The 10,306-nt window shown below is 42.8% G+C and overlaps 1 protein-coding gene across 4 annotated transcripts; it reads left to right on the top strand.

Moving 5' to 3' along the window:
* The first annotated feature begins 334 nt into the window (after positions 1 to 334).
* Positions 335 to 9,775, top strand: LOC135516924 (uncharacterized). Of its 4 annotated transcripts, none has more exons than XM_064940994.1 (8): positions 335 to 534; positions 622 to 691; positions 1,040 to 1,134; positions 2,050 to 2,090; positions 2,853 to 2,936; positions 5,052 to 5,180; positions 9,131 to 9,176; positions 9,391 to 9,775. In XM_064940994.1, the coding sequence occupies exons 1-7, from the start codon at positions 414 to 416 to the stop codon at positions 9,161 to 9,163; spliced, it is 573 nt and encodes a 190-aa protein (XP_064797066.1). In that variant the 5' UTR covers positions 335 to 413; the 3' UTR covers positions 9,164 to 9,176; positions 9,391 to 9,775. The 4 variants fall into 4 exon arrangements, with proteins under 4 accessions (XP_064797066.1, XP_064797067.1, XP_064797065.1 ...); XM_064940995.1 differs by having other exon boundaries at positions 9,388 to 9,775; XM_064940993.1 differs by having other exon boundaries at positions 9,127 to 9,176.
* The last annotated feature ends 531 nt before the right edge of the window (positions 9,776 to 10,306 follow it).

The following is a 10,306-nucleotide window of genomic DNA, read 5'->3' as shown; positions in this document are numbered from 1 at the left end:
CTTCCATATGATTGGTGTTCTGGTTTCATTTACTGATATCACTATTATTGTTCAAGTTGAAATGAGGACTGTTGGCATAAGTCTACTTTCTGTTCTCTATCCATCATATCATCATTATGATATTTGTGGTCAGTTGTTACAAAAAACACTTGATCACTCAGGACCTTTGGTGTCTGTACCTCTGTTCAGGTACTCCAGAACTCTATGTGGACCAACAGGAGTTGACTGGAGTTGAAGGAGGGAGTGTCATTGTAAATTGTTACTATAGTAACACTGGAAATAGAAATGGGTGGTGCAGGATTGGTGGCAGTAGTGGCTGCTGTGTTTGGGTGGATTCTGGGGCAAAAAACGGAACATCAGTGACTCTACAGCAGACCACTGAATCCCCCAGAAGAAATGTCTTAACGGTGACTATGAGTGGACTGAAGACGGAGAACACTGGCTGGTACATGTGTGGAGTGGGAGACCTTATGATGCCTGTTCACATCACTGTTAGACAACAAACTACCACACAAAGTACCTCCACTATGACCAGTGAGTAGAGAGCAATCAGATGCACAGAATCAAGTATTAACCTGGATTTATCCAGTTTTGCCACTGAACAATCCTCTTTCTCTCCAGCTGCTGAGCCTGTTCAGACTGACAACACAGTCCAAGGACCTGCGGGGAGCCAGGAGAAGGTCACCATGAGGTAATTATCACTCATACAGCTGTATTTCATACTTACTCTTCCAAATGGATGACAATAGAAAGTGAACATTTTCTGACATTAGCGTTTAGGTCACAAAAATAACCTCCTTATATGTTTTCACACCGTTTATAGGTCATTGCACTTATAGAGACATTTACCACTTCCTCATTTCTCTGTGGTTTGTAGAAGTAGCAGCATTCTATTATTGGATGTAAAAGGTGTGAAGGGCTGAACACATGTTTCCATGTTCTCTTAGCAGTAGAAAAAACATATAATTGTGTTCTAATCTATTTATCTTTGATGTTTTATGGACTGTATTTTACACTAAACATAGTCTTTCACCTTCAGTTCCATAGATCTAAAAGTCCTACTGATTCCTCTGGGCATGTTGGTGGTGGTGATAGCTGGTGTTTTAGTCACATGGAAGATGTGGAGAAAGCATAGTAAGTATTCATTCTATAACGACTATAATGAAAAAGTGCTAAGTTTGATTTTGGAGATATTTTCAGGAGACAGTAAATATTTTCCTGAAAGACAACTGTATTAGCATATGTTATAACCAATGTATCTTGACATAAGAGGAGAAGACTGTTATAACCAATGTATCTTGACATAAGAGGAGAAGACTGTTATAACCAATGTATCTTAATATAAGAGGAGAAGACTGTTATAACCAATGTATCTTGACATAAGAGGAGAAGACTGTTATAACCAATGTATCTTAACATAAGAGGAGAAGACTGTTATAACCAATGTATCTTGACATAAGAGGAGAAGACTGTTATAACCAATGTATCTTAACATAAGTGGAGAAGACTGTTATAACCAATGTATCTTAACATAAGAGTAGAAGACTGTTATAACCAATGTATCTTGACATAAGAGGAGAAGACTGTTATAACCAATGTATCTTGACATAAGAGGAGAAGACTGTTATAACCAATGTATCTTAACATAAGTGGAGGAGACTGTTATAACCAATGTATCTTAACATAAGAGGAGAAGACTGTTATAACCAATGTATCTTAACATAAGAGGAGAAGACTGTTATAACCAATGTATCTTAACATAAGAGGAGAAGACTGTTATAACCAATGTATCTTAACATAAGAGGAGAAGACTGTTATAACCAATGTATCTTGACATAAGTGGAGAAGACTGTTATAACCAATGTATCTTGACATAAGAAGAGAAGACTGTTATAACCAATGTATCTTAACATAAGAGGAGAAGACTGTTATAACCAATGTATCTTAACATAAGAGGAGGAGACTCAAAAGTATTACTCTATGATGAATGTATTCAGTATTATTCAAGTATATCTTAGGTCTCTAATACTGCATATGTCTTTATTCTAGAGGACAATAAGGCCATGGACCAGACAACAAACACCGCAGTGGTAGGCTACACTCATCTTCCTCTCATCTGACTCAAGGTCTTGTGAGAATAAAAGCTTTTATTCTCTCTTTTATTCTCTATTTTGGTTAGGCCAGGGAGTGATGAGGGTGAGCATTCTAGTTTCTTTTTCTAGTTTTTTTCTATTTCTCTGTGTTTGGCCGGGTGTGGTTCTCAAACAGATGCAGCTGTCTATTGTTGTCTCTGATTGAGAATCATACTTAGGTAGCCTTTTTCCCCACCTGGGTTTGTGGGTAGTTGTTTTCTGTATAGTTTTAGTTACCTTACAGAACTGTTCGTTTCTTGTGTTGTTATTTTTGTTCTCGTGTTCAGATTTAAATAAATATCATGAACACGCGCTGCGCTTTGGTCCACTCCTTCATCAGACGAGCGTTACAGGACATGGACATCAGATGGACTTAAATCACAAATTAGCTCTTCAGCTATAGCTTCATGTCCATTGTAACTGTACAATCTATAACCGTTAACTCTATATTTACAGTCAATGCTACATACCCAGGACTGTTGAGACAGTGTGATGTCAGTTTGTCAAATTGGTTTGCAATGTAGAGATAATAATAGGATCTGTTGAACAGTCACTGGTTAAAGTACCACTACAGATATTTCTGAACTAATCCAATTGAAAAAGGATAGTCCAAGCTTAAATACAGTAAAATGCACATACTTAAAGGTTAAAAAATGTTCTAAGTAAAATAGTATTTTGTATTAGTTTTCTGAACTGTTCTGAGGAAATAAACTTGTGCAGGACCCATTTCCTGCCAATGGTGATGATGTGACATACAGCACTGTTGTCCCCAAGAGGAGGAACCAGCTAAATGTACAGACCAAGGTAAGGCTGCAATTCTGATCACTATGATATTAATAGATGAAGTTGTAGCTGTGTTGTACTGTCGGCTACGTGGCAGACTGGTGCATGAGGATAGAAAATAGATGAAGTCACATTTGTTAGACCATTTAAATGTCTTACACTGTAAACATTTTGGAGTTTTAATGTCTTTATCAAATCCAATTTTATAGGCCGCAAACATATATAATTAGAGGATGTTTTTGCAGGTGTAGCGTAATGCTTGTGTTCCTAGCTACAGCAGTGCAGTGATATCTAACAATTCACAACAATAGACACAGATCTAGAAGTAAAATAATGGAATTAACAAATATAGAAACATTAGGATGAGCAATGTTGGAATTCGGAGTATAAATACATGTGTGTGTGTGATGGGATGTATAGACATTATGAATAGTATGTGGATAGAATATTTAGTATATCTGTAGGATGTGTGTGTGTGTGTGTGTGTGTGTGTGTGTGTGTGTGTGTGTGTGTGTGTGTGTGTGTGTGTGTGTGTGTGTGTGTGTGTGTGTGTGTGTGTGTGTGAGAGAGATATATAGTTGAATGAGATGACACTGACTAGAATACAGCATATACATTTAAAATGAGTAAAACAGTAAGTAAACATTATTAAAGGGACCAGTGATTCCATGTCTATGTACATAGAGCAGCAGCCTCTAAGGTGCAGGGTTGAGTAACCGGGTTGTCGCCGTGAGTGACGGAAACTAAGTTCAGGGCAGGGCACTGGGTGGATTTCACCCAGTGATGGCTATTTAAGAGTCTGACGACCTTGTGTTCGAAGCTGTTTTTCAGTCTCTCGGGTCCAACATTGATGCACCTGTACTGACTTTGCCTTCTGGATGATAGCGGGGTGAACAGGCCGTGGCTCGGGTGGTTGATGTCCTTTTATCTTTCTGGCCTTCCTGTGACATCGGGTGCTGTAGGTGTCCTGGAGGGCAGGCAGTGGTGTGCCCCCGGTGATGTGTTGTGCAGACCGCACCACCCTCTGTCGAGCCCTGTGCTTGCAGGTGGTGCAGTTGCCATACCAGGTGCTGATACAGGATGCTCTCGAGGGTCTTAGGGGTCAAGCTAAATTTCTTCAGCCTCCTTAGGTTGAAGAGGCACTGTTGTGCCTTATTCACTACACTGTCTGTGTGGGTAGAACATATCAGATTGTCAGTGACGTGTACACCGAGGAATGTGAAGCTGTTAACTTTCTCCACTGCGGCCCTGTGGATGGGGGCGTGCTCCCTCTGCAGTCTCCTGAAGTCCACAATCCGCTCCTTTGTTTTGTTAAGGGAGAGGTTATCTACCTGGCATCACTCTGCCAGGGCCTTCACCTCCTCCCTGTAGACTGTCTCGTCATTTTTGGCAATCAGGCTACTATTGTTGTCATCTGCAAACTTGATGATTGAGTTGGAGGCATGCGTGGCCACACAGTACTGGGTGAACAGAGAGTACAGGAGGGGGCTGGTGGGGCCCCTGTGTTGAGGATCAGTTTATTGGAGGTGTTGTTTCCTACCTTCACCACCTGGGGGTGGCCCGTCAGGAAGTCAAGGACCCATTTGCACAGGGCGGAGTTTAGACCCAGAGCTAAATGATGAGCTTGGAGGGTACTATGGTGTTGAAGGCTGAGCTGTAGTCAATGAACAGCATTCTTACATTGGTATTCCTGTTGTCCAGACGGGTTAGGGCAGTGCTACGGCGATTGAATCGTCTGTGGATCTATAGGGGCGGCATGAAATTGAACTGGGTTTAGGGTGTCAGGTAAGGTGGTGATATGATCATTAACTAGCCTCTCAAAGCATTTCATTATGAGAGAATTGAGTGCTACGGGGCAATAGTCATTTAGTTCTGTTGCCTTCACTTTCTTGGGTACACGAACAATGGTGGACAACTTAAACCTAGTGGGGACAGCAGAAGCTAGTAGGGAGATTGAATATGTCTGTAAACACCAGCCAGCTGATCTGCGCATGCTCTGAAGACGCGGCTCGGGATGCTGTGTGGGCCGGCAGCCTTGCGATTCTTTATGTCCCTACTCCAGTGTGTTTCCAAGCTGTAGTCGATATTCTATTGTCCCTCTTCACCTCTCTACCTGTGTGTGCCCCTCTCTTATAGGCAGAACCTGATGATAATGTGGTCTACAGCTCTCTCACCCTACAGCTGGATCCATTTCCTGCCAATGGTGATGTGACATACAGCACTGTTGTCCCCAAGAGGAGGAACCAGCTAAATGTACAGACCAAGGTGACGCTGCTTTTCTGATCACTTTGATATTAATAGATGAAGTTGTATCTGTGTTGTACTGTCAGCAGACCGGTGGGGTTATCGATGAAGTCACATATCATGTTTATTGTCCCATAAGAGGAACATCAGGAAACAAACAACAGTCAGACATAAATAGTACCACCCACCTGCCCATAGGAGGAAGACACATGGAACTGCTGAGAATTGGGATGGTCCCTAGGATGAAACTCCTCCTAAAGCCCACAGTGAGATATTTAATAGTCTGACCTGATGAGAGAAGATCAAAGCAGTGGTGTAGGGGGGTGGTCTGGACTGGAGATCATGTGGGCTTTACTCTGGATAGCTTCTTCATTAAGAAGGGAGTGTTTTCAAATCAAATCAAATGTATCTATATAGCTGATATCTCAAAGTGCTGTACAGAAACCCAGCCTAAAACCCCAAACAGCAAGCAATGTAGGTGTAGAAGCACGGTGGCTAGGAAAAACTCCCTAGAAAGGCCAAAACCTAGGAAGAAACCTAGAGAAGAACCAGGCTATGTGGGGTGGCCAGTCCTCTTCTGGCTGTGCCGGGTGGAGATTATAACAGACCATGGCCAAGATGTTCAAATGTTCATAAATGACCAGCATGGTCCAATAATAATAAGGCAGAACAGTTGAAACTGGAGCAGCAGCACGGCCAGGTGGACTGGGGACAGCAAGGAGTCATCATGTCAGGTAGTCCTGAGGCATGGTCCTAGGGCTCAGGTCCCCCGAGAGCAAGGAAAGAGAGAAAGAGAGAATTAGAGAGAGCACACTTAAATTCACACAGGACACCGAATAGGACCGGAGAAGTACTCCAGATTTAACAAACTGACCCTAGCCCCCCGACACATAAACTACTGCAGCATAAATACTGGAGGCTGAGACAGGAGGGGTCAGGAGACACTGTGGCCCCATCCGAGGACACCCCCGGACAGGGCCAAACCGGAAGGATATAAGCCCACCCACTTTGCCAAAGCACAGCCCCCACACCACTAGAGGGATATCTTCAACCACCAACTTACCATCCTGAGACAAGGCTGAGTATAGCCCACAAAGATTTCCGCCACGGCACAACCCAAGGTGGGGGCGCCAACCCAGGCAAGACGATCACATCAGTGACTCAACCCACTCAGGTGACGCACCCCTCTCAGGGACAGTATGAGAGAGCCCCCAGTAAGCCAGTGACTCAGCCCCTGTAATAGGAATCCCAGTGGAAAGAGGGGAACCGACCAGGAAGGCAGTGAGTTGCTGCGCAACAGCCTTTTCTAACATTTTTGAGAGGAATGGAAGATTCGATATAGGCCGCTAGTTTTTCATATTTTCTGGGTCAAGGTTTGGCTTTTTCAAGAGAGGCTTTATTACTGCCACTTTTAGTGAGTTTGGTACACATCCGGTGGATAGAGAGCCGTTTATTACGTTCAACATAGGAGGGCCAAGCACAGGAAGCAGCTCTTTCAGTAGTTTAGTTGGAATAGGGTCCAGTATGCAGCTTGAAGGTTTAGAGGCAATGATTATTTTCATCATTGTGTCAAGAGCTATAGTACTAAAACACTTGAGCGTCTCTCTTGATCCTAGGTCCTGGCAAAGTTGTGCAGACTCAGGACAACTGATCTTTGAAGAAATACGCAGATTTAATAAGGAGGAGTCCGTAATTTGCTTTCTAATAATCATGATATTTTCCTCAAAGAAGTTCATGAATTTATTACTGCTGAAGTTAAAGCCATCCTCTCTTGGGGAATGCTGCTTTTTAGTTAGCTTTGCGACAGTATCAAAAAGGAATTTCGGATTGTTCTTATTTTCCTCAATTAAGTTAGAAAAATAGGATGATCAAGCAGCAGTAAGGGCTCTTCGGGACTGCACGGTACTGTCTTTCCAAGCTAGTCGGAAGACTTCCAGTTTGGTGTAGCAGCAGTAAGGGCTCTTCGGTACTGCACGGTACTGTTTTTCCAAGCTAGTCGGAAGACTTCCAGTTTGGTGTAGCAGCAGTAAGGGCTCTTCGGGACTGCACGGTACTGTCTTTCCAAGCTAGTCGGAAGACTTCCAGTTTGGTGTAGCAGCAGTAAGGGCTCTTCGGGACTGCACGGTACTGTCTTTCCAAGCTAGTCGGAAGACTTCCAGTTTGGTGTAGCAGCAGTAAGGGCTCTTCGGTACTGCACGGTACTGTCTTTCCAAGCTAGTCGGAAGACTTCCAGTTTGGTGTTGCGCCATTTCCGTTCCAATTTTCTGGAAGCTTGCTTCAGAGCTCGGGTATTTTCTGTGTACCAGGGAGATAGTTTCTTATGAGAAATGTTTTTAGTTTTTAGCGGTGCAACTGCATCTAGGGTATTGCGCAAGGTTAAATTGAGTTCCTCAGTTAGGTGGTTAACTGATTGTTGTCCTCTGGCGTCCTTGGGTAGACAGAGGGAATCTGGAAGGACATCAAGGAATCTTTGTGTTGTCTGTGAATTTATAGCACGACTTTTGATGTTCCTTGGTTGGGGTCTGAGCAGATTATTTGTTGCAATTGCAAACGTAATAAAATGGTGGTCCGATAGTCCAGGATTATGAGGAAAAACATTAAGATCCACAACATTTATTCCATGGGACAAAACTAGGTCCAGAGTATGACTGTGACAGTGAGTGGGTCCAGAGACATGTTGGACAAAACCCACTGAGTCGATGATGGCTCCGAAAGCCTTTTGGAGTGGGTCTGTGGACTTTTCCATGTGAATATTAAAGTCACCAAAGATTAGAATATTATCAGCTATGACTACAAGGTCCGATAGGAATTCAGGGAACTCAATGAGGAACGCTGTATATGGCCCAGGAGGCCTGTAAACAGTAGCTATAAAAAGTGATTGAGTAGACTGCATAGATTTCATGACTAGAAGCTCAAAAGACAAAAACGTTTTTTTTTTGTTTTTTTGTAAATAGAAATTTGCTATCGTAAATGTTAGCAACACCTCTGCCTTTGCGGGATGCACGGGGGATATGGTCACTAGTGTAGCCTGGAGGTGAGGCCTCATTTAACACAGTAAATTCATCAGGCTTAAGCCATGTTTCAGTCAGGCCAATCACATCAAGATTATGATCAGTGATTAGTTCATTGACTATAATTGCCTTTGAAGTAAGGGGTCTAACATTAAGTAGCCCTATTTTGAGATCTGAGGTATCATGATCTCTTTCAATAATGACAGGAATGGAGGAGGTCTTTATCCTAGTGAGATTGCTAAGGCGAACACCGCCATGTTTAGTTTTGCCCAACCTAGGTCGAGGCACAGACACGGTCTCAATGGTGATAACTGATAATGGAGTCCGTCACTCCTCAGCAGGTCAGGCTTGGTCCTGTTTGTGGGTGTTTCCCAGAAAGAGGGCCAATTATCTACAAATTCTATCTTTTGGGAGGGGCAGAAAACAGTTTTCAACCAGCGATTGAGTTGTGAGCGACTGCTGTAGAGCTCATCACTCCCCCTAACTGGGAGGGGGCCAGAGACAATTACTCGATGCCGACGCATCTTTCTAGCTGATTTACACGCAGAAGCTATGTTGCGCTTGGTGATCTCTGACTGTTTCATCCTAACATCGTTGGTGCCGACGTGGATAACAATATCTCTGTACTCCCTACACTCGCCAGTTTTAGCTTTAGCCAGCAGATTAGCCATAACGTCGGTAGCCATGCCCCCTGGTAAACAGTGTATGATCGCTGGATGATTCGTTTTAAGTCTAATACTGCGGGTAATGGAGTCGCCAATGACTAGAGTTTTCAATTTGTCAGAGCTAATGGTGGGAAGCTTCGGCGTCTCAGACCCCGTAACGGGAGGAGGATCTCTTCCCTGTGTCAGCTATTCTGCAACAAACAGTGTTTGTTTCCAAGCAGTTGCCTACATTCCATCATCCCAAATTGACCCTCTTCACCTCTCTACCTGTGTGTCCCTCCTCTCATCTAGACAGAACCAGATGATAATGTGGTCTACAGCTCACTAGTCCCACACCGCAGGTCAGTGTTGACTTATCTTCTCTCTCAGATGATGCTAATCTCTTAACAAAAAAAACAAACAAACAAGACCATAAATTACTACTGTATGTGTACAATGCATCACTCTTTAGTCTCTCACTTTGTTATCCTTATCATATAGAGAAGCTGACTACATTGTTATCATTATTTCTGTAACATGCCTGTATTGTGCACCAATCTACTTTCTGTCCAGCAGAGGGCAGCAACACAGCAGTGACTGACTGAGTGAAGATCTTGGTCCTAAAGAGCCCTCATCCTGGAAGGATAGCAGCAATGTTCCAACATCTAGGTGAAAGCCTTCCTAGAAGAGTGGAGGCTGTTTATAGCAGCAAAGGGGGGGACCAACTCCATATCAATGCCCATTATTTTAGAATGAGATGTTTGACGAGCAGATGTCCACATACTTTAGGTCATGTAGTGTATCTGTTATATTAGTCATGTCCCGCCCACCTGCAGTACTCCAATGCCCTTGTCACTTTTTAATCTTATTGATATCATGTATCTAGTCAAATGTAACTGATTATGATCAAATATGTATATTAAATGAACAAGCTGTGTAACAAAATAAAAGGCTAATGCTGAATGCCAAATGGATTGTTATTTGTATTAGTTTTTTAAAGGTTGTTAGCAATTACTATATGCTGGGGACTAGTTATCAGCCACTGAGGGGGGCATATACAGTCAAACAGATGCAAGAAGAGAGTAGAAGACAATTATGTCTGTATACATTAGGAAGTAAAGTTGTTCTCTTTGGTGCCTTGGTCCTTGACACACACATTTGAGCAATATGTGTATGTGACAAATAAAATTTGATTTGAATATTATGACATACACAGACCAAGACAAAAACAACCACCCACACGGCTCCTCATATCTCAGCCTGGTCTCATGGACTGTGTCGACTGAAGTTTTGAGCATGACACAAATATTAATTTTCATAAAGTCTGCTGCCTAAATTTGTATGATGGCAATTTGCATATACTCCAGAATGTTATGCGTGATCAGATGAATTGCAATTAATTGCAAAGTCCCTCTTTGCCATGCAAATGACCTGAATCCCATAACATTTCCTCTGCATTTCAGCCCTGCCACAAAAGGATCAACTGACATGT

The sequence above is a fragment of the Oncorhynchus masou genome, chromosome 28, assembly GCF_036934945.1.
Source record: "Oncorhynchus masou masou isolate Uvic2021 chromosome 28, UVic_Omas_1.1, whole genome shotgun sequence".
Taxonomy (NCBI): domain Eukaryota; kingdom Metazoa; phylum Chordata; class Actinopteri; order Salmoniformes; family Salmonidae; genus Oncorhynchus; species Oncorhynchus masou.
This window is presented reverse-complemented; position numbering and strand designations above follow the sequence as displayed.